Genomic DNA, 24,235 nt, shown 5'->3' with positions numbered 1-24,235 from the left:
TCCATCTGCAACATCAGACATTGGACAGATTCAGTGAAGGTGATTGAAGAATGCCATGTGCCAACAGTCTTCCAACTTTTTTATTGTGAGAGGGGCAAGAACTTCCCATTGTTTGCTTGAAGGTCTTGTTTGTATTTTCTCAGTTTAACCCAAAGTTATTCATAATCTGGAGATTATGTTGGATTTTGTAGAATTAGAATTATAGATTTTAAATCAGAAGATATAGATGACACAATGAGTCTTCATGTTCATTTTCATATTTGGCATTTAGATGTTTCTTTGTGTATGAAAACTATGATACAGCCAATCTCATTAGCTGATAGGTAACTTTTGAAATATAAGAATATCCATAGTAAAATGATCATCAAGCCCACTCCATCTGGGGCCATGTCTGATTATTCTATCGTGGACTATATTCCCACACACACAGCCATTAGACCCCATACTCTTAAGGAATAAAGCTCTTTCCCAACCTCCTTTTGAGGGATGAAAAAACAGTTAAGCATTGCTAATGGTTTCAATTTGAAGTTGGGGCAGCCTGATGGTATTCTTAGTGAAATGCACCAGCTACCTGCGGAGAAGCAACAGGTGCTGGCAGCTGATGCAAAACATGTTAATGAAGCCCAAGATCCAATATTGGGCAGGCCTCAGGCCTCCCAGGTGAAGTTTTACATTGTCGTCAATGAGCCTGGAAACAGACCACAACCAATTTCCATGCCAAAATCATTTTGGTCAGTCCAAATTTTTAGTGAGCAGCACAGTTCTGCCTACAATGAGATGTTCATTTTGTCAATTAAAATCAGGAGACCCAGAGCTGATATGAGGAAAAAAGAAAATTCACATTTGTACTGTATTAGAGATAGGTGCTGAAATGTGCTGTTAAGGCACAGTGTGTCTAACGTTGAGATTGCTGCTAGCACGATGTGGTTGGTATCTAACATCTTTGTTAAGGATGAAATATTGACCGATAAGAGAAAACCATGATGCAGGTGGCAAATATTAACACCTATTCCCCTCACTGTTACTGTATTCCAGATCATGAAAGGATAGCACTGGGAAATGAAGAAGGGTTGTTTGTAGTGCATGTCACCAAAGATGGTAAGTGGATATCTTTCTTACCCACTTTCACTGAACAATTATACAATTCCACAAGCAGTAATATTTAGGTTTAATACCAACATAAACAGAAAATATTTTTCATACCTTGTTCCTTATGTTTTTGATCTCCTGTAACTGTTTATTTGTCGTGTAACTTAATTGTAAATTTTCTTTTGGAGTTTTCTCACATGAGATCTTGCAGCTGGAGAAGGTGTGATGATTTAATTCAGGAATGTCCAGCCTCTTGGAGTGGAGACTGATATAAATATGACAATCCGAATGGATTGCAAGTAGTTGCATAGAAATGTGAAGCCCTATGCAAAAATATGAGCCCCCTGCCCCATACTAATAATCAAAGACCCTGCTCCATGCACAAAATCTGAAAGCCTCCCATATCAAATTCAAGTCCCCTTTCAAATCTACACACTGCACGTGCTCAGAATGCTCAAATGTAGTTCAGTGTTTGGTGGAACTATTCTCTAAAGTAAGAATTTCCACTTGCAGCCTGGGAGTGCTCGCTTTCTTTTGCGCTCTCTCTCTCTCTAACTTTCACTCCTCGCTCGATTTTGTCGTCTCGCTCGTTTTCACTATCACTTGCTGGCATTCTCACTCTTGCTTTCTCTCTTGCTCGCCTTCTCTCTCTCGCTCGCCTTCTCTCTCGCTCGCCTTCTCTCTCTCGCTCGCCTTCTCTCTCTCGCTCGCCTTCTCTCTCGCTCGCCTTCTCTCTCGCTCGCCTTCTCTCTCTCGCTCGCCTTCTCTCTCGCTCGCCTTCTCTCTCGCTCGCCTTCTCTCGCTCGCCTTCTCTCTCTCGCTCGCCTTCCCTCTCTCGCTCGCCTTCTCTCTCGCTCGCCTTCTCTCTCTCGCTCGCCTTCTCTCTCGCTCGCCTTCTCTCTCTCGCTCGCCTTCTCTCTCGCTCGCCTTCTCTCTCTCGCTCGCCTTCTCTCTCGCTCGCCTTCTCCCTCGCTCGCCTTCTCTCTCGCTCGCCTTCTCTCTCTCGCTCGCCTTCTCTCTCTCGCTCGCCTTCTCTCTCGCTCGCCTTCTCTCTCTCGCTCGCCTTCTCTCTCTCGCTCGCCTTCTCTCTCTCGCTCACCTTCTCTCTCGCTCGCCTTCTCTCTCTCGCTCACCTTCTCTCTCTCGCTCGCCTTCTCTCTCTCGCTCGCCTTCTCTCTCGCTCGCCTTCTCTCTCGCTCGCCTTCTCTCTCTCGCTCGCCTTCTCTCTCGCTCGCCTTCTCTCTCTCGCTCGCCTTCTCTCTCGCTCGCCTTCTCTCTCTCGCTCGCCTTCTCTCTCTCGCTCGCCTTCTCTCTCTCGCTCACCTTCTCTCTCGTTCACTTTCCCTCTCACTCACTTTCTGCCCTGCTTTTGCTTTCAACCTTGCTCTTGCTTTCTCACTTTCTGTTTGTCTCATGATAGAGATCAGAACCTGGTGATCTGACTGGTGTAAACCAGTAGTATTAGCCTTTACTGTCAACAAAACACAAGTGAGATAATCAGCTAGCTTCAAAATTTATTTTTCTCTCCTTTCCTCTCTGCACCACTCTCCCATTTCACTCTATACTTTTCTTTCTCTCACTCACTTCCCTTCCTCTATCTCCTCCTCCTGCTGTGTCTCTCTTTATTCCATCCTCTCATGGAGGAGGAGAGGAGCGAGGTGCAGAGGATGGATAAAGTGGGATTGTGAAGGAAAGGGGCGAGGAGAATGGGGGCTACAATGTGATTTTCTTCCCTTCCCAGGCCTATGGGGAGGAAAGGTTTTTGAGAGTCTCAGTATGGAGCAGGATTCACTCTTCATGGTGAGTGGGAAAGGCAGGATTCACTCTTCATGGTGAGTGGGAAAGGCAGGATTCACTCTTCATGGTGAGTGGGAAAGGCAGGATTCACTCTTCATGGTGAGTGGGAAAGGCAGGATTCACTCTTCATGGTGAGTGGGGAAGGCAGGATTCACTTTCATTGTGGGTAGGCTGGGAGGTGGTTTCAATCTACCGTTCATTCTGAAATAAAATAACATACGAAAAAGGAGCAGGGGTCGGACATTCGGTCCTTCGAGTCTCCGCCATTCAATAAAATCATGGCTGATCTGATATTAACCTCAAATCTGCATCCCACCTACCCCCAATAACCTATCAGCCCCTTGCTTACCAAGAATCTATCCACCTCTGCCTTAAAAATATTCAAAGACTCTGCTTCCGCTGCCTTTTCAGGAAGAGAGTTCCAAAGACTCACAAACCCCTGAGAAATTTTTTGCCCGTTTTAAATGGGCTACCCCTAGTTCTAGATTTTCCATGAAGAGGAAACATTCTTTCCATATCCACCCTGTCAAGATCCTTCAGGATCTTATATGCTCCGATCAACTCGCCTCATACTCTTCTAAACTCCAGCGGATACAAGTCTAGCCTGTCCAACCTTTCGTCATAAGATTACCGCCCATTCCAGGTATTAGTCTGGTAAACCTTCTCTGAACTGTATCCAATGCATTTACATCCTTCCTTAAATAAGGTGATCAATACTGTACACAATACTCCAGATGTGGTCTCACTAGTGCTCTATATAACTGAAGCATAACCTCCCTAATTTTGTACTCAATTTCTCTCGCAATAAATGATAACATTCTATTAGCTTTCCTAATTTACATGCTGTACCTGCATACTAACCTTTTACAATTCATGCACTAAGGCACCCAGATCCCTCTGCATCACAGAGCTCTGCAACCTCTCACCATTTAGATAATAAGCTTCTCTTTTACGGTTCCTGTCGAAATGGACAATTTCACATTTTCCCACATTTTACTCCATTTGCCAGATCTTTACTCAGTAATCTATCTATATCTTCTTGTAGCCTCCTTATGTCCTCTTCACAACTTACTTTCCTATTTGCCTTTGTGTCATCAGCAAATTTGGCAACCACCCCTTCATCCAAGTCTTTTATATAAATTGTAAACAGTTGAGGTCCCAGCACTGATCCCTGTGGCACACCTGCCAACCAGAAAAAGACCCATTTTATGCCTACTCTCTGCTTCCTGTTAGCCAGCCAATCTTCTGTCCATGCCAATATGTTATCCCCTATACTGTGAGCTTTTATTTTACGCAATAACTTGTGATGTGACATTTTATCAAATGCCTTCTGGAAATCTAAGTACAGTACATCCACTGGTTCCCCTTTATCCACAGCACATGTTACTTCCTCAAAGAACTCCAGTAAGTTGGTTAAACATGATTTCCCTTTCACAAAACCATGTTGACTCTGCCTGATTACTTTGAACTTATCCAAGTGCCCTGCTATAGCTTCTTTAACAATAGCTTCTAACAATTTCCCTACCAGAGGTGTTAAGCTAACTGGCCTGTAGTTTCCCGCATTCCGTCTCCCTCCCATTTTGAATAGTGGAGTCACATTTGCTATCTTTCAATCTAATGGGACCTTCCCCAAATCTAGGGAGTTTTGGAAAATTAAAACCGATGTATCAACTATCTCACTAGCCACTTCTTTTAAGACCCTAGGTTGATGTCCATTAGGACCCGGACACTTGTCAGCCCGCAGCTCCAACAATTTACTCAGTACCACTTCTCTGGTGATTGTAATTTTCCTGGGTTCCTCCCTCCTTTCCATTTCCTGATTTATAGCTGCTTCTGGGATATTACTTGTAGATAAATGGGTGGGAAGGAGAAGATTTGCCTTTATACAGCACCTATCACAGCTTTCAAACATTTCAAGGAGCTTTACTATGTGTCACTGTGGCAACACACTCACCTGTCAGTCAGGAAGGTCGTGAGATCATGCCCACTCGATGAGAGAGTGTGGTTCACTGTTTGAAATGACGTTTTCAGATGAGACATTAAACCAAGGCTCTCTGCCCTCTCAAGTGGACATAAAAGATCCCACAGCAATATCCAAGAAAGAGCAGGGAAGTTCTTCACTGTGTCTTGGCCAACATTTATCCCAGCCAACATCACAAAAACAGATTACCTGGTCATGATCACATTACTGTTTCTGGGAGCTTGCTGTGCACAATTTGGCTTCTATATTTCCTACAGTGTTTACAACAGTGACTACACCTCAGAAATGAGTTGAGGTGAGAGTGACTGCCCTTAACATCAAGGCAACATTTGACCAATTGTGGCATCAAGGAGCCCTAGCAAAACTGTAGTCAATGGGAATTTGGGGGGAAAACTCTCTACTGGTTTGAGTCATACCTACCACAGAGGAAGATATTTGTCGTTGTTGGAGGTCAGTCACCTCAGTCCCAGACATCGCTGCAGGAGTTCCTCAGCGTGGTTTCCTAGGCCCAACCATCTTCAGTTGCTTCATCAATGACCTTCCTTCCATCACAAGGTCAGAAGTGGGGATGTTCACTGATGACTGCACAATACTCAGCACCATTTGCGACTCCTCAGACACTGAATCAGTCCATGTCCATATGCAGTAAGACCTGGACAACATCCAGGCTTGGGCTGACAAGTGGCAAGTGACATTCACACCACACAAGTACCAGGCAATGACCATCTCTAACAAGAGACAATCTAACCATCTCTTCTTGACATTTTATGGCATTACCATCACTGAATCCCTCACTATCAACATCCTGGGGGTTACCATTGACCAGAAACTGAACTGGGCTAGCCATATAAATATTGTGGCTACAAGCACAGGTCAGAGGCTAGGAACGGTGGTATGTAACTCACCTCCTAACTCCCCAAAGCCTATCCACCATCTACAAGACACAAGTCAGGAGTTTGATGGAATACCCTCCACTTGCCTGGATGAGTGCAGCTCCAAAGACACTCGAGAGGTTCAGCAGCATCTAGGACAAAGCAACCCACTTGACTGGCACCCCATCTGCCATCTTAAACATTCTGTCCCTCCACCATCGACACACAGTAGTAGCAGTGTGTACCATCTACAAGATGCACTGCAGCAATTCATCAAGGATCCTTCAACAGCACCTCCCAAACCCACAAACTCTACTACCTAGAAGGACAAGAGCAGCAGATAGATGGGGACACTACCACCTGGAAGTTCCCCTCCAAGTCACTCACCATCCTGACTTGGAAATATATCGCCGTTCCTTCACTGTTGCTGGGTCAAAATCCTGGAACTCCCTCCCTAACAGCACAGTGGGTGTACCTACACCACATGGACTGCAGCGGCTCAAGAAGGCAGCTCACCACCACAACAAATGCTGGCCTTGCCAACGACACCCACATCCCATGAATCAATTAATTTTTTTTTAAAAGTACTTTTTCTTTTCCATTGGACTGTCTTGAGGTTGTGAAAGGTGTTATAGGAAATGCACATAAGCAGAATGAAAACTTTCTTTTCCTCCCTTTGGCAGAAATTATCCGTGTGGGAGATAACAAGAAGGTCCATCAGATTGAGCTCATCTCAGGGGAACAGCTGATCGCTGTCATTTCCGGACGAAACCGGCACGTCCGCCTCTTCCCCACTTCTGCCCTCGACGGCCGGGAAGGCGATTTTTTCAAACTGGTGGAGACGAAGGGCTGCCAAACACTGGTATCGGGATCAATGCGCCACGGTGCAGCCACGTGTCTGTGCGTGGCCATGAAACGGCAGGTGCAGTGCTACGAACTCAACCAGAGCAAAACTCGTCACAAAAAGTTCAAAGAGATCCAAGTCCCGGGCAACGTGCAGTGGATGGCCGTTTTCAGCGAGCGCTTGCTTGTCGGCTATCAGTCCGGTTTCGCCAAGTACCCGCTGCAGGGAGACGGGGGTCCCATCAGCCTACTCCACCCTGACGACCCCACGCTCTCCTTTATCACTCAGCAGCCCAATGATGCAATCTGTGCAGTGGAAATCTCGGGCAAGGAGTATTTATTGTGTTTCAGTACTGTGGGCATTTATGTGGACTGCCAGGGGCGAAGGTCAAGGCAGCAAGAACTGATGTGGCCAGCTATTCCCACGACGTGCTGTAAGTTGGTTTGGTTCTTTTATTTGTAGGCTTGGAGTCTGTCTAGCTAACCGATTAGGGGGTAAACCTAACTCTCAGTCTTGGGCTCACAGCCCAAAAATATCCTTTGTGTTGAATTAGCCGATCCTGCAGAGGCTAGCACTTAGGGAAGCTCCTAACCATCAAAGCAAGCACCTTCACAGGAGGAAACAAGATGGATAAGAAACAGCAAAAAAAAATTTTTTTAAATCAGCCATTTTCCTTCCTCAAACATGTGGGAATTTCCTTAAATTTAACACAACTGCAACTTTATTTAGATAGCACCCTTAACATAACAAAACACCCCAAGGTACTGCTCAGAATTCTTAGGCAACATTTGACACCAGTATATGAGGCCACATGAACAAAAGTTCAAAGAGATATTTTTTAAGAAGCGCCTTAAAGGAAGAAAGAGAGGTATAAGGAGGAAATTCCAGAACTTGGGGCCTTGGCAGTTGGAGGCACAAGCACCAATGGTGGATGGATTGGAATCAGAGATGCTGAAGAGGCTGGAATTAGAGGACCTCAGAGAGAGATTTGAAAGCAAGGATGAGAATTTTAAGGTTGAAACTTAACTGGGAGCCAAAGTAGGTCAGCAGGCACAGGAGTGACAGGTGAACAGGACTTGGTGCGAGTTAGGACAGGGGCAGCAGAGTTTTGGATGACCTCAAGCTTGTGGAGGTTAGAATATGGGAAGCTGACCAGGAGTGCGTTAGAATAGTGAAGTGTAGAGATAACAAAGGCATGGATGGGGGTTTGACCAACAGAAGAGCTAGCAGGGGTAGAGTCAGAAGATGTTATGAAGGTGGTCTTAGTGATGGAGTGCACAAGTGGTCAGAACCTTATTTTGGGGTCACACGAAGGTTGGAAACAGTCTAGTTCAGCCTCGGACAGCTGCTAGAGAGAGACATGAAGTCGGAGGCTAGGGAATGGAGCTTGTGGTGGGGACCAAGGCAATGGTCTTAGTCTTCTTAATATTTAAATGGAGGATATTTCTACTCATCCAGCACTAGATGTCCGTCAAGTAGTCTTAACACATAACGTTGCTGTAAATGCACTGAAATATCCAGCAGGCTTTAGTACAGGGCCCTGTTCTGTATAAAGAAAGACCACAAAAAAGATTTTCCAACACCAATGAAAAATTATGAGCTTTTCTGCCATGATTACACCTATCGTACAGTATTTAGAACTGTTCATCACCATATACACAGATCTCCTGCAGTTCCCCTCATGGTGAGTGAGAAGAGGCACTGTTTATACTGAGAAGAGTATTATACAGTGTTAACATACCATGTATTATTATGCTGCTAACATGGAACTTTGTTTACCTGTGCATTTCTCTGTTTAAAAATTCCTATTAGCTCTGGTGCTATCTTGTTTTGTCGTGAATTTGTGGCAAGGAAGTGGTTGCTTCTTCGAATGTCCGTGCACAGAATTCCTCTGTACGAGGGAGGATGCAGCTGAAGAGAGCAGCATCAGCAGACCACCACTGGGGAGAGAATTCTACGTACTGAAGACAGGATGAAGAAGAAAGCAGGCTGAGGCTCGTGAGAGAGAGGGGAGCCCATTGGATCCCTGAGGACTGAGGGAATGAGAGGGGAGAGCTCAATGGATTACTGTGGGCAGTGAGAGAGAGGGGAGAGCTCAGTGGATTACTGTGGGCAGTAAGAGAGAGGGGAGAGCTCAGTGGATTCCTGTGGGCAGTGAGAGAGAGGGAAGAGCTCAGTGGATTCCTGTGGGCAGCAAGAGAGAGGGGAGAGCTCAGTTGATTCATTTTGGCAGTGAGAAGAGAGAGTTCAGTAGATTCCTGGGGACAGTGAGAGAGAGGGGAGAGCTCAGTGGATTCCTGGGGCAATGAGAGATGGGGGAGAGCTCAGTGGATTCCTGGGGGCAATGAGAGATGGGGAGAGCTCAGTGGATTCCTGGGAGCAGTGAGAGATGGGGGTAGCTCAGTGGATTCCCGTGGGCAGTGAGAGAGCTCAGTGGATTTTTGTGGGCAGTGAGAGTGGAGAGTTCAGTGGATTCCGGTGAATATTGAGAGAGGTGAGAGCCCTGTGGATTCCTGTGGCCGGTGAGTGAGAACAGTGTGTTCCATGAATTCCTGTGAGAGAGGAGAATCATCGGAGCCCCACAGTCAATGAGAGAGAGAGAGAGAGGAGCTCAGTGGAGCCCTGTCAGATTAGATCTGTCAGATAAGTGCAGAGTGGAAACCATTTTATGATTGCTACATGTAGGTCCATGTGTTGGATGTATCAGAGCAAGTAAGCGGAGATTCACCTACAAATAGGTTTTAAGCTGAAGAGAATGCAGTAGCCTTGTGGTCCTGGTAGTGAGCGAGCAATGCAGAGATCATGAATTTAAACTCCACCCTGGCGAGTTGTGAAATTGAACTTGGTAAATCCAGAAGCCTGTGTGTATATCCAGTCCCACATTCGTAGGAACTGGAGGTGGATAGCAAGTGCTCCCATTGGTGTTGTCCAGACCAAATAGAGTTAGTCAATCTCTCGAGATGTTGCCCACTGTCTAGTGAAGACAAAGTGACAATAATAGAGCATGTTTACCTATGTACCCAGTAGTAAAGACTATCATCTAATTACAAAGTAATGTCAATTCAATAAATGATTTTACTATTTATTAATCATATGTATTAGCTATTATATCTTAAAGCTGCAACTTTCTATGACGTGTGCCTTGCAGGTGGATGATTTTGCTAGAGTGGGGCATCCTGTGGTGCGCACTGTTAGTTAGATTCTTCCCTGCACCCTTCAGCCCTTTACGTTTCTGAAAATATGAACTGGTAACAGTACAACAAGGACAAGGGGAAACTGGAGCCCTCGTGAACAACAGAACCAAAAGTTAAAAGCAAAATACTGCGGATGCTGGAAATCTGAAACAAAAACAACAATTGCTGGAAAAACTCAGCAGGTCTGACAGCATCTGTGGAGAGGAAGACAGAGTTAACATTTCGAGTCTGTATGACTCTTCAATCTCCTTAACCAATGGCGTTTAAGGATTGAGAAAGAAACAGGCTGGAGGGTGAAGGAGGGCCAAAGTAGTTGTTTGGTGTTACATTAATAATTATCATGCCATTAAAAGGATACTCTTAATGTGTCAAGATTAATGGGCAAACCCAGCAAGTACTTAAAGAATAACAATTACTGGTTAGTTTAAACATTAATAATGCCATGTATCATTAATACATTATTCTCTGTCCAGTAAAATTCAGTCTCTTAGGATAGGGCTCCCGGAAGTGAGAGCTTTTTAAAAAGCTTTTGCGGTGGTGGGTAAAGTGGACAGTAGATTGCAGTTCAGTACCATGCAGTACCATGCAGCAGTGTGCAGCACAAGATTTGGAGGTAGCTTAATTTGAAGTTTGCAAGATTATGAAGGGCACTAATAAAGTAGGTCCAGACAAGCTGACAGTGTTATTGAAAAGTTCAAACCCCCAGGCTATAAGTGAAAAATGGTGTATGACAAGAATTCAATTGAACTTTACTCCCCACAGTGGCTGGTTGGGTTACGGAATTATTTAACTGTGCAGTACAATTACAGATTCTGTTCTTCCAAACTCAGGCTGTATCTGGAGAGAATGCTTGACGTTTATTACACATTGGAGTAAAGTACTGGTAGGTACAGGCCTCTAGCTGTTGCTGATAGTGGTGAGAGCAGTCCTGTTAAACAGACTGAGAGTGTGGTACAAAAAGTATTCTAAGCCTTATGGCTCGAGTATAATTATTCCTTGTAATATTGGAACTGTTACACTAAATAATCAGTGTGATAACACCTATTGGGTGAGGCTGTTGTATTTAATTTCCTATTGCATGTAGATATAATTAATTGTGGAGTGCAATTACCCAAAGATGGGAACCTGACACTGTCAGTTGTGTTGTATTCCTGCAGGTTACAATGCTCCATATCTGTCTGTGTATAGTGAGAATGCTGTAGATGTATTTGATGTGAACACTATGGAGTGGATTCAGACGGTTGCACTAAAGAAGGTATGCTCGGTTCCTTTTCCCGATTTGCCTATATTCTTTTCCTCCCTCTTCAGTTCCTTGCAGTGATATGGCTCCACACTGAGCATTGGCTTCTTGCTTTCTTTTCTCCTTTTATCCTTCTTGCTTTCTTTCTTTCTCGCTTAACTTTCCTCCTTTCTCTCTCCCTCTATCAGATCACCAAGATCCCCATCTGTAGTGAACGTAACCTGAGTTTACTGACTCCCCCATTATAACTAAATCCCTTTATCTCAGGTATTTTTCTGAATTATCCTGATTGTTTCCAAGTCCAGTGCATCCTTTCCAAGATGGGAACCCAAACCTGGCTGCAGTATTCTAAATGAGCTTTAACTAAAACTCTAGAACTTCTTTGCTTTTGTATTCTGTATCTTGTGATGGTGCCACATTGCATTATCCTACTAAATCCCTTTTATATCTGTGAGCTAAATGACTTGTATACATTTATTCATCCACTCTTCAGAGTTTGCCTATTTTCAGAATGTAATTTTAATTCCAATTTGCACCCTCTGGCCCTACTTCTCCTAACAATTTATTAATACCGTTCCATGTCAGCCCTATCAGTACATATTTGGTGTATCAGACTGCTGTAATGGACTCTCCAGCAGTGGAGCCCTGAGCAGGAGCAGAAACAGAGGGTTGGAAAAGCACCATTTGGGAATTTCATGTGGGGAATCAAATGATATACTGTTTGGGAAACTCTTTGCAGCATCAGTTACAGTGAGCTCCTCTTCTTACAGGTTCGGCCACTTAATACAGAGGGAACACTTAACCTGCTGGGCCTCGAGACAATCAGGTTAATCTATTTCAAAAATAAAATGGCAGGTACGTCTAGCAAATGCTTTTAATGTTCAATGTAAAACAGCAAACTTCCTGTTGAAGTATTTCGTTATTTGGCAGCCTACATTGCTGAACTGCCAGACTGTGTATAGCAGGAGAAAAGCTGCCCAGCAAAATTTGGCCATGAATGAACACATAAAACATGTGACCTTCGAAGTGTATCACCCAGATTGACCTGTGGCCATTCCTGTGAATATCGCTGACTCTGGCTCCATTCCTGTGCTTGTGTGTCGTGTTCATGTTATCCCAAACCCGTATCCTGACTTGTACTTGAGCTAAGCCACTTTGTATAAAACACAAACACATCATTACTGAATAGTGTTTTGTTCAAATATAAAAACAGAAAGCCAGTCACTTCCTGCTACTTTGCTTGCCCTTTAATTAACCCCGTCCTTTCCCCCAGAGAGAGTTGCCAATGTACAGAAATCTCCGACAGCAGCAGGAATTGACTGATGTCAACATGTGACTTTGCACACCGATGCTCATGGGGAGTTACTAAGCATGGTCATGTTAGTGACTAAACACCACAGTTATGACAAAGACCTGGACAGCCCTTAACCAGGTTATTGCAATAATGGTCAATAAGAAAGAAGTTTTCACAATAACTGAGTATTTAAGTTTTGTAGATCGACCCTCTTGTCATTTAATTGTTTCCGTTGAGCTGTTTCTTTCACTCCCACAGAAGGGGATGAGCTCGTTGTTCCTGAAACATCAGACAACAGTCGCAAACAGATGGTCAGGACCAGAAGCAAACGGAGATACTCCTTCCGGGTGCCTGAAGAGGAGAGGCTTCAGCAGAGGAGGTGGGCAGAGTCTGCAGTGTCACAGTAAACACACACCCCCCTGTTCCCCTTCCTCGGCCTGTCCCCTCGATACCCGGTTCCCCCCCGCCCCCCGGCCCAACACTGTTAATGTTGTATTAGATGTGGACTTTATTTGTTTTTGTCGGTACTTTGGAAAGTACAGCTCTGTGCGTCTGGCTCCAAAGGGGTTTGAGTTTCTGGGTTTGTGGATTGTCCATGCCGGAGCAGCAGGGGAGACCTGATAGTCTTCCTTTCCAACCCCCCCTGCCCCCCAATCGCTGGTCCTCGGCCTAAGCTAGAGCTTCAGTGGAGAAAGGCGAGAGAAATTGAAATAAGTTATCCCGTGTGTTTCAACATCCAGCTAGAGAGCGACGTTAAACAGTGAGCACTACCCCACTGTCCTCTGAACCAGTGAGAGAAAAGGAGAGAGGGGTAAAGAAACAGAAAAAAGAGAGGATGAAGTAACTTTGCCTTTAATTAATTTGAATGTGAGATGATTTTAGATTCCTTTTCTCTTTCAGGGAAATGCTTCGAGATCCAGAGATGAGATCTAAGTTAATCTCAAACCCAACTAATTTCAATCATATTGTACACATGGGTCCAGGCGATGGCATACAGATCCTGAAAGATTTGCCGATGGTAAGTTAGCCGAGGATACGCTGTTCAGGTTCTGTCACTTCATAACAGCAATTTACATTATGGAATACTCTCTGAAAGAATGAAAATAATTCAAAGCCCTTCATAATTGGGGCCAAGTCCTAATGACAAGAGTCATTAATAGCGCACAGTTTCTTTTTCAATGTCTAAGATCAACAGACCTCACTCGTGTAATTTGTTACTTTTTTAATCCATTATTTATTTGTAATGTTCTGACTGTTATACGTTGGGTTTTTATATGACTGCTGCGATCTTTCTGTACCATTACCACCTGGGACTGATGAATTTCATGCTTTTTTTTTTCCTTCTTTTCCATGACATTTCTTTCCTCCTGTTGCTCCCTGAATAGCCAAGCTCCCCACATCCATCCCACAATAATCACTTCAGCCTGATCTCCACTCCAACCAACTTTGAACACGTTTATCACATGACTGTCCACTCTGCTGAGAACTTCCTCTGCTACGATCCCCCCATCTGTTCCCCTGCACCAGCCTCTGCCTCCAGCTCGCCACATTCCATAACACCAAGGGTATGGGGTGTGTGCTCACCTCCTCACTAACCAATACGCGGTGCCTTGTGTGTGTGTGTGCGCGCGTGCGTGTGTGTGTGTGGGGCACTAATCCAATCAAACCTTGCATCAATCCATCTGCTTCGACCCTTAACAATTCTTTCTGCTTACTGCAAATTTGGTGCAAAGCTCCCAACATTCTCCTCCAAAGATCCAGGTTTCTGATCTCGGTTTGTGTGTGTCGAGATGGGATGGGGGCTGGAGGGACTGGTGAGCTGATATCAAGACGGCAAGAGTCAGCAGTTAAGTCAGGCCAATCTGTTCCCTTCTGAAAGGCAAAATAACCAGAGGCACAGGAGCAAATCATCCCAAGAGAAGTGATCTTACTTAAGATCCTGAGGGTATTGATAGGGTGGATATTGAGAGGGTATTTCCCCGTGTGGGAGAGACTAGAACTAGGGGAGACAGTTTAAAAATAAGGGGTTTCCCATTTAAGAATGAGTTGAGGAGAAGTTTTTTTTTCGCTCTGAGCAGTGTGAATCTTTAGAACCCTTTTCCCCAGAGAGCAGTGGAAGCTGGATCTATGAATATTTCGAAGGCGGAGGTAGATAGATTCTTGACTAACAGGGCAGTGTAAGGTTATTGTGGGGTAGACAGAATGTGGAGTTGAGGCCACAATCAGATCAGCCATGATCCTATTGAATGACAGAGCAGGCTCGAGGGGCCGAATGGCTCCTAATTCATATGTTCACATCTTCTAAGAAATGAAATATTGTGTGGAAAAACTGTTCCAAAACAGGGTACGGTTAAGATACTCAAAAAGACAAGAATGAACTTGTATTCCTATTGTGTCTTTGATGACTTCAGGATATCCCAAAGTGCTTCACAGGCAATGAACTATTTTTGATGTAGTCACTGTTATGAGAAATGTAGCAGCCAATTTCACACAGACAGGTCGCACAAACAACAACGTGATAATAACCAGATCAGCTGTTTAGGTGACGTTGGCTGAGGGATGGATATTGGCCATGACATATTTTACATCCGCCCGAGAGGGCAGATAGGATCTCAGTTTGACATCTTACCAGAAGCATGTCACCTCCACCAGTGCAGCATTCACTCAGTACTGCACTGAAATATCAGCCTAGATTATTATGGGCTCAAGTCTCTGGGTTTGGCTGGAACCCATGATCATCTGATTTAGGGTCAAGAGACTGATCCCTTAATAACTTACCGGTGATTAGCCTGAAAGCTGATTTTCTTACTGCTCAATATGTTCCCACTTTATCCTGTTAGTTTAAACGTCAGCTGACACAGAACCTCTACCTCCTGGCGATGTGTCTTATGCTATGCTGTGAATAAACCATCAAGATATTCCAAGTAATCTTAAGATTAAAGTCAAAGCAAAGCGCTCCAGGTACTGGAAATCCAAAGTAAAAGCAGAAAAGCTGGAAGAGCTAAACAGGACAGGCAGCATCTGTGAAGAGTGAGATGGACTTAACGGTTCAGATCAATAACCAATTCTAATGAAAGGCCATCAGTCTGAAATGTTAACCCTGTTCCTCTCCCCACAAAAGCAGCCCAACCTGCTGAATTTTAATATTAACACTGGCTTCTAAGAGAAAATAACGTGTGATAGAACCAGGGGCTCGAGTTGTGGCTGGTTTGAATTATTTGTGCTTGTTGCCTGTCGCTGAGCTGCCGCTGCTTTAAGACAGTTTCTTACCATTTCGCTGTCACAAGCCCCTGTGCTGGTGACAGGCAGTATACTGCAGCTGCTGCCTTTCATCTACATTTGTTTGATCTACTATTGCCATTTTTCTTAAACGACGGCAGCTTACAAACGTTTTGAGAGCTGGACAAAATAATTTGCTGAGAATTTTGCACAAATTGGAATTGCGGTTGTATTATTATCAGGGCAAGTGTAGTGCTGAGCTCAGACCAGTCAGATCCACTCCAGGACCACCGTTTTTCATCTCTGTCAGGACTCCTCACAGAATTGTGGTGCAAGTATCAAGTGTAATCGTGTATGCTATAGCATGATGGACGTAGCCTAGTCACATACCCCAGTTGTAATAATTGGGCAAATAGAACATTTGGACACTTTCACTGCTTTTTAGCCGTCTGCTGTGCTTCCCTGCAGGGTCTCCCACTGGGATACTAAGCTGTGCTGAGCAGGCATCACCAGGATTAGTGACTGGCTGACCTGTGCCGAGCTACTTGAGCTCAATCTTTGTGGTGCATTGATTAGCCTCAGCTCTTCCTTCCAGTGATCCCTGCCAGCAAGTGAAAATAAGGCCTGGTTCAGACTACACTGCAGTGCATTGTGTGCTGGTTTTCATCGCTTTGCCTTGTGTGCCAAATGGTGATTTGGGCAAGGCACTGAAAGGTGTCTGATGCCCCTGGAAGCCCATCCCATCATTGACTGCACTCTCTCAGCATTTTAGAAATGGACTGAGGTGAAACTTCACAAGTAGTTAGCACTCCTCAGCTGTGAGTGGAACTGACTGGTTTAAAGATCAAACTAAGCCTTTAAATAAAAACCTTTAAAGTGACCGTCTCTTGGCTCCACCTGTTTAAACTGTTCAGATATCTAAGTGGATTCCTTTTTCCCTCACCCCGTTCCTTTACAGAATCTCCGCCCTCCAGATGAGAAGAGTCGGACAATGTTTAGTGCTTCTGTCAGCATCCCCGCTATTGCACGGTCTCGCACAGAGCCAGGACGCTCCATGAGTGCCAGCAGTGGGCTGTCATCAAGTAAGATATCTGCCACTCAACCTATTTCTGTACAAAAACCCGTGGGATGATAGACCTGTTGTGATAGGTGCCACTCAGCATTGTTAGTGTGCAGCTGCTACTTGCTTTACTCCTCATAGGTTGTAAGATAGCAGACAAACAGGTCTTTGTTCATCTACTTCTGACACTGAGTCTTTTGGAGCTGCACTGTCAGGGGAAAGTGCTTACCTGAGCAAGACATTCTCCTAAATCATAGAACGGATGCAGGACAAAGGCCATTCTGCCAACCGAAAGACAGTTCTTCCTGATCAGAGTGTCTGGGCTTTCTCACCTCCTACACTCTACCCAGTGAGGAGTTCATTTTGTGTTTTGATCGCGTGAAGAAGGGATTCCTAATATCTAGATTTGCATTTCAACGTTTTGGCCTGATTGTCAGACTTCACTACAACAACTTGCTTTTAAATACAAGATTTTCCCTGAGGAGCTTCATAAATAGGGATGAGGGAAAAATGGATGCCAAGCCGGAAAAGGAGAGCTGAGAGAGGAGGATGATCAAAGCCTTGGACATGGAGGTGGAGGATGTTAGGGATTTGAAAGATGAAGAGAAGAAAGGGAAAGTTTAGTGGAGGAATTTCAAAGGATAGGATTCTGGAGATCTATCTTCCAAATCCTAAAATAGCAAATAGAGGCAAATTACAATGACAGCAGCAAGATACCCTTAATTGTCTACACAATCATATTTGAAAGGTGAATTTTGATGTGTATGGGACTTCTCTAGTAAAGCCCCTTATTGTAATAAAGGAGCAACATAAATGCAAGTTGTTGTTGGATATCTTGTGATTTTATTTTTCTTCATGAAGTCCCTATTTTCTCTATGAGACGTACCCCTACACTGTGCTGTAGAATTGAATTCACTATCTACATATTTCACGCATTGATGATGTTCATACAGGATCCACGGCACAGAATGGAAGTGCCCTTCGAAGAGAATTCTCAGGGGGAAACTACGTCAACAAACGTCAGCCAATGACCTCCCCATCTGATGGCTCCCTATCCTCTGGTGGGATGGATCCTGGAAGCGATGTGCCAACAAGGGAGTTCGAACGTGATGTAATTTTGGTTTTCATATTTTCCCCCTCATCCCGGTTTCTAATTTCTACTCTAAGATGGCTTAATATAAGAAACCAAGGTTGAGGTAAAAACCCATTACATTTGCAAGGCTTCATCACCTTTAGCATTTCAATCAACTCCTTCACTCCCACATCTCACAGTCCAACAACCCTCCACCCAAACAGTCCAACTTCCTCCATTCCCCCCACTACCAAAGACCAACATCTGCCCCCTCCCACACAGCCCACTCTTCAATTCCCTCCACCCCCACATCTCAGCCCACTGTCCAACTTACCCCCCACAGCCCACTGTCCAACTTACCCCCTCCCCCACAACCCACTGCCCAACTTACCCCCCACAGCCCACTGTCCAACTTATCCCCTCCCACACAGCCCACTCTTCAATTCCCTCCACCCCCACATCTCAGCCCACTTTCCAACTTACCCCCCACAGCCCACTGTCCAATTTACCCCCTCCCACACAGCCCACTGTCCAACTTACCCCCTCCCACACAGCCCACACTTCAATTCCCTCCACCCCCACACCTCAGTCCAATTTCCCTCAGCCCACTGTCCAACTTACCCCCTCCCACACAGCCCACTGTCCAACTTACCCCCCACAGCCCACTGTCCAACTTACCCCCCACAGCCCACTGTCCAACTTACCCCCCACAGCCCACTGTCCAACTTACCCCCCACAGCCCACTGTCCAACTTATCCCCCACAGCCCACTGTCCAACTTACCCCCCACAGCCCACTGTCCAACTTACCCCCCACAGCCCATTGTCCAACTTACCCCCCACAGCCCACTGTCCAACTTACCCCCCACAGCCCACTGTCCAACTTAACCCCCTCAGCCCACTGTCCAACTTACCCCCCACAGCCCATTGTCCAACTTAACCCCCTCAGCCCACTGTCCAACTTACCCCCCACAGCCCACTGTCCAACTTAACCCCCTCAGCCCACTGTCCAACTTACCCCCCACAGCCCACTGTCCAACTTACCCCCCACAGCCCACTGTCCAACTTAACCCCCTCAGCCCACTGTCCAACTTAACCCCCTCAGCCCACTGTCCAACTTACCCCCCACAGCCCACTGTCCAACTTACCCCCCACAGCCCACTGTCCAACTTACCCCCCACAGCCCACTGTCCAACTTAACCCCCTCAGCCCACTGTCCAACTTACCCCCCACAGCCCACTGTCCAACTTACCCCCCACAGCCCACTGTCCAACTTACCCCCCACAGCCCATTGTCCAACTTAACCCCCTCAGCCCACTGTCCAACTTACCCCCCTCAGCCCACTGTCCAACTTACCCCCCACAGCCCATTGTCCAACTTAACCCCCTCAGCCCACTGTCCAACTTACCCCCCTCAGCCCACTGTCCAACTTACCCCCCACAGCCCATTGTCCAACTTAACCCCCTCAGCCCACTGTCCAACTTAACCCCCTCAGCCCACTGTCCAACTTACCCCCCACAGCCCACTGTCCAACTTACCCCCCACAGCCCACTGTCCAACTTACCCCCCACAGCCCACTGTCCAACTTAACCCCCTCAGCCCACTGTCCAACTTACCCCCCACAGCCCACTGTCCAACTTACCCCCCACAGCCCACTGTCCAACTTACCCCCCACAGCCCACTGTCCAACTTAACCCCCTCAGCCCACTGTCCAACTTACCCCCCACAGCCCATTGTCCAACTTAACCCCCTCAGCCCACTGTCCAACTTACCCCCCACAGCCCATTGTCCAACTTGCCCCCCACAGCCCACTGTCCAACTTACCCCCCTCAGCCCACTGTCCAACTCCCCCCACCCTCCTTCCCCCACATTCCAACTCCCCCCACCCTCCTTCCCCAACATTCCGACTTCCCCCACCACCCTTCTCCCACATTCCAACTCCCCCCACAGACATCAGGGAACAAGCTCATTGATCTTCCAAGATCCTGTCCAGCACAGACTCAATGGGCCAAATGGCCTCCTTCTCTACTAACTATTCTATGAATCATTTTCATACCTTACTTTATGTTTTATCTTCCCTTTCCTTACCTTTCTGGCCAACACTTCCCTTTGCCTTGTTTCTGCTAGTTGTTCTGTTCCCTTTAGAAATGTGACACTAGAATGTTAATTCCTTCCTCCTTCAGTCCTACCTTTTACTCTGGAATTGAAACCCTCCTTGCCCCCCTCCCATTCCCCCAGGCTATTTCTACCCTGCTGGATGATCCAAGTGTAAATTCCCCAGGGGAACATTTTTAAATATCAGAGAAGTCTGAGGCCTGAGCACTTCCCTTTCAACATTATCCATGTTCACAGTGTCAATTAAAAATCCTTCATTAGCCCCCACTTGTATTCCCAATCGAAGACATGGATCTTTTGCCTTACATGTAATATATCTGGTGATTTATTTTCACAAGGTCAGTGCATCGAGGGAAGGCCAGTGTACTTACCTTAGTTATCCACCCAGAATAAACTCCCTGGCAGGCTCCCATCGAATCATCTCTCTCTCTATGGAATGACGCTTTAATTCAGTGATTTTGCCTGCATTATTCTGCCCTACTTAAGAGGCTATTCTCAGTGTTGATCATTCTTTGTATGAAGATGTTCCCCTGACAATTATCCCTTTCCAATTTTAGCTTGTGACGTCTGCCCGCCACATTCTGCTGCCCCGCCCCATTTTTGGTTTACCTCTGAATGAGCCTAATCTGTACTGTTCTCTGCCTGGTAGACTAAGATTTCCCTCCCAGTCTACATAGTGAAATAAATGAGAGATACCATTCAGTACAGAGTGTGCCATACTCTCAGAGTGGCCCACATTTTGGAGGAGCTGTTAACTTGAGACTCCGTACATAGTGATATCACATTAATATTCCTCCTAGCGAGGAGCAATGTAATTGGGCTTGAGAGGTCAGATGGTCTTTTCTGACAGTCCCACCTGAACCTCACTCAGACTAGTGCATATGTGGAACTGCCAGTAAGTGCAATTCCTTCTGAGCTCACTTATCCTTTTAAAAAGGGAAGTGTTGGTCAGAAAGGAAACTGGATCGATATCTCTTTAAGGAAAGGAGCTGGGCCAGAGACAGATTATTGGAGCTGAAAGATGTGCATGCGGTTTCGGAGAATATAGAATTTCTGGGGAGATGAGCCCATAATCAGGAGAGTCACAATATGGACTGTGGGTGGTGGGAGGTGCAGGTCTGATGGTCCTGGACAAGTAATCCAGCAGCTGAGACTTTAACTCTCTCTTTCTCTCTGTTGCAAATTGAGATTTGTGGTACCAGGAAAGGAAATGACTGGATTTTTGTTGCTAAATCCTAATGACTTTCAGGGTAAGGAAAGCTGTCCTCCTTATCCATCTGCCCCTACTCCCACCCTCTCTGGCTGGCTTGTCATTGCCTCAGGGATGGGCAATAAATATTGTCCAGTGTTACTCACGTCCCAAGGACAGCATTATTTTAAAAATGCCTTTTTCTCATTCCGAGTACTCTCACATTGTGTCCTCCTGCCATTGAAATAGAGGAGGATGGGGATGGCTGCTTACCTGGCGATGTGGAATGTGGGGAGAGGACAGGGAAACAAATTACAGCAAAGTTGTATTGGTGCAGTCGGTGAACCCCAGGCTGTGTAAATGTATTAATCATCCCTCCTTTTGTTCTCTTTCAGGATTCTGATTCTCCAAGGCACTCGACAGCCTCCAACAGCTCCAACCTGAGCAGCCCACCCAGCCCCATCTCGCCCCACAAACCACAGTCACTCTTGCTGGAAAACACCGAGCGCGTCAGCTGGGAAACATGAGACTTCTCCCTTCTAAAAGCAATTCCAACAAATCAGCCCTTTACTCCTGTCTCGCTGCACCCAGTCCTACTCTGCTCTCCAATCTGTACCAGCCTATTGCTACAGATCTGTCAAAAAGACACAGGAACATTGTGGATTTAGGGACAAGGCCTGATCTCGTAAATTTCACACACACATATATAGACACATCACGTGGGAGCTTTTCCCTGCTGACTGCTTTACGTTTTTCTCTCTCTCTTGTAAAAAGAGGAAAAGCAAATGTTTTTTCCTCTCAGAGTGACGTTAGCTGTTCTTTAGGGTTGTTGTGGGTGTAGCTTACTCTGTTTTATTATTTTTTTAAAAATGGGATCTTGGTTAAGTTGTGTAACTGATGTTTAAGGTGTTGTTTCTCATTGCAGCTCTCTAGCCAGGTACAATCTCAAAGAATAAACAGGATCGGGGTGGAGGGGGTGGGGGGTGGGGGGGAGAGGGGGTGGAATGCAGCCTTGACTTTGTATCATCGCTTCAATCTCTTCCAAGAAATCAAGTGCCAGCAGGCATTTCTTTCTCTGTACTAGTGTGATCAGGCTTCTTTCAATTATTATTTTATTTTGCAATAATGATGTGTACATCTGCAAACAGATCACCAAACCTTATTTTGCTAAAAGAAAAACACACAAAAAAATTCTTTTGTGATATAGAATATATATAAAGTATATATATATAAAGTTGTGTATAGTTTTACTTGTTGAAACAGCGACTGAAGGAAAGGTTACTTTGTGTGTGGTGTCACAGTCCCTGCTGGTAGTTTCTTATATATAGTTCTTCAGTGTAGTACCCAAAACCCAGCTGAGATTTAAAGTTTTTAAAAAAAACACACAGAAGAGGTGGAAGCAGCAACTTTGAAGCTGAGACGAAAAGTACTTATAGCCACTGTACTGCAGTAAATAAAGTACACTCTGTAGATGGAAAATGATTTTATGTTGCATGTTGCAAAATTAAAAACAAAGACTGCACTAGTTTAAGGCTCTGCTCAGTTCAGGGGAGATCTGTTGATCTTGTTTGAATAAAGAATGTCCCTTTCTGTAGTCATTCGAAGGCAGTATTTGATTAAACACCCAAATATCAGAGCAACATTATATATATATTTTTTGTACACCACAGCTGATTTACGGTGGGAAGGGGGAATTAACTGCCCTGCCACCTCCTTGTGTCTGCTTTGCCGCATCCTTCCCAGATATTTATGTATTGTTACGCTCAACAGAAAACCCTGGAGTCAGGCAGCCTGGGACACTGAATGCTTTAATGGTTATTTTGCTTTGTCAGTAAATAATTCCTACATTCTCTTTGTTTATTCAAAGCCCCATCAGCTTTTCCATACTTTCTGTAACAGGGAAGAGATATAAAGTTTATTGAGGAGGCTTGAGTATGTTAAAGGATGTTTGACTCCCAGCCAGGAGTGCAGAAACATGTTGACAAGCACCAAGCATTTAGACGCTGGTCAGTGGACTGGCAGGGGCAGGGGCAACCCTCTGAGTTCTTATGTTTGGGGTGGGTGGAGGGAGGGGGAAGAAAAAAAAAATCATTAAAAGAAATACTTCCCTGCTGGCGATGACTGGGTAAAACAAGAAGCCGGGTGTACTCTCACTCCTACACTCAGTCAAGCTCCTGGACAGCTGGATAGAGTAAAAGTGGTTTTCATTTTAAATGAAACATTTCAGCTGAGTTTGGCATCGGATTTGAATGTGCTTCTTCCCGACGGCCGTCACGGTCTTGAACTTTTGTCTCAATGACAGAAAGGTGTGTGGGTGGAAAAGGTGGTCACAATCTTTCCTGCTCGAGTTCAGATAAGAGGAGAAACCTGGGAGCTGTCAAAACCCTGACTGTGAATTGTAAACATCATTGTGTGGAGGGAGAACTGTGAGCAGGAAGGATATGTTTACTAGTGTTGGTGTTCAATGGGTCTGACCTGCCTTTGACTATGGCAATTTCATATCATTTATTTTCAAGAGTTTTTAGGGTTTTACCCCCTTTTGTAAGATTATTGTACAGTTTTGCATGTCTTAGATGTAATCAGTTTTTTTTAATTTTCTTTTGGTTTAGGTTAAAGGCTGACTTCAGTAAATTAATTGCTTGGCTTTATCACTCCTTTTGCCCTTAATGTTTTTAGGGGTTAATTTGTAAGAGAAACTATTGCTGATTGTAGATTCTTTTGCACAAAAATATTTAAGGTGGCCAGTCTGACTATTAAAGGCCAGCCACCATGGTTTTATGTTGGTGACACACACTAAATATTAACCAAGACTTTGATGTATTTCAATAAAACAGGGGACTGTTACAAATTGGATTGCTTTTGCATTGTTATTGATTTTAGGGTAAGCTGTGAAATCAGAGTCGGGTATCTCAGTGCTCTGGTTCCTTTTGGTTGGGGATTAGACAATGGAAATCTCGGTTTTAATAAATGAGAATCGAGATCAGTTTGATATAATTTCAAAATGTCCTTCGTCTCCTGAAGGTAACTGGCTCCTTCTGGCCTGACACCACATTCCTTCACTTCCATCCAGGCTAAGTGAAGTTTAGGACAAGGATATGGTGTCTGCACAAAGAGGGAAACTGTGCATTTATATTCTCCCTAGGGATGTTTGTGTGTGTGTGTAGTCCAGTCTGTCTGCTCAATCCCATTGAGTCAAGAAACCCAGAGAATGACTTTGACTGTATCTTAGGAGATTGACCTGTTTATCTGATGGTTCTTTACACTGTATTTT

At 45.1% G+C, this 24,235-nt stretch overlaps 1 protein-coding gene across 6 annotated transcripts in view; it reads left to right on the top strand.

Moving 5' to 3' along the window:
- LOC144681055 (serine/threonine-protein kinase MRCK alpha-like) overlaps window positions 1-23,814 on the top strand; it is a 607,421-nt gene extending 583,607 nt beyond the window's left edge. For all 6 annotated transcript variants that reach the window (XM_078542748.1, XM_078542747.1, XM_078542746.1 and 3 more), the window contains 9 exons: window positions 1,036-1,098; window positions 6,423-7,016; window positions 10,935-11,032; window positions 11,788-11,872; window positions 12,570-12,690; window positions 13,212-13,329; window positions 16,489-16,612; window positions 17,544-17,701; window positions 21,360-23,814. In XM_078542748.1, coding sequence (XP_078398874.1) covers window positions 1,036-1,098; window positions 6,423-7,016; window positions 10,935-11,032; window positions 11,788-11,872; window positions 12,570-12,690; window positions 13,212-13,329; window positions 16,489-16,612; window positions 17,544-17,701; window positions 21,360-21,491 — 1,493 coding nt within the window. In that variant the 3' untranslated portion in view covers window positions 21,492-23,814. The remainder of the gene's footprint in view (window positions 1-1,035; window positions 1,099-6,422; window positions 7,017-10,934; window positions 11,033-11,787; window positions 11,873-12,569; window positions 12,691-13,211; window positions 13,330-16,488; window positions 16,613-17,543; window positions 17,702-21,359) is intronic.
- The last annotated feature ends 421 nt before the right edge of the window (window positions 23,815-24,235 follow it).

Source organism: Cetorhinus maximus, chromosome 5 (genome assembly GCF_964194155.1).
Source record: "Cetorhinus maximus chromosome 5, sCetMax3.hap1.1, whole genome shotgun sequence".
NCBI classification, from domain to species: domain Eukaryota; kingdom Metazoa; phylum Chordata; class Chondrichthyes; order Lamniformes; family Cetorhinidae; genus Cetorhinus; species Cetorhinus maximus.
The sequence above is the reverse complement of the archived record's forward strand: the minus strand, read 5'-3'. Positions and strand labels throughout refer to the sequence as shown.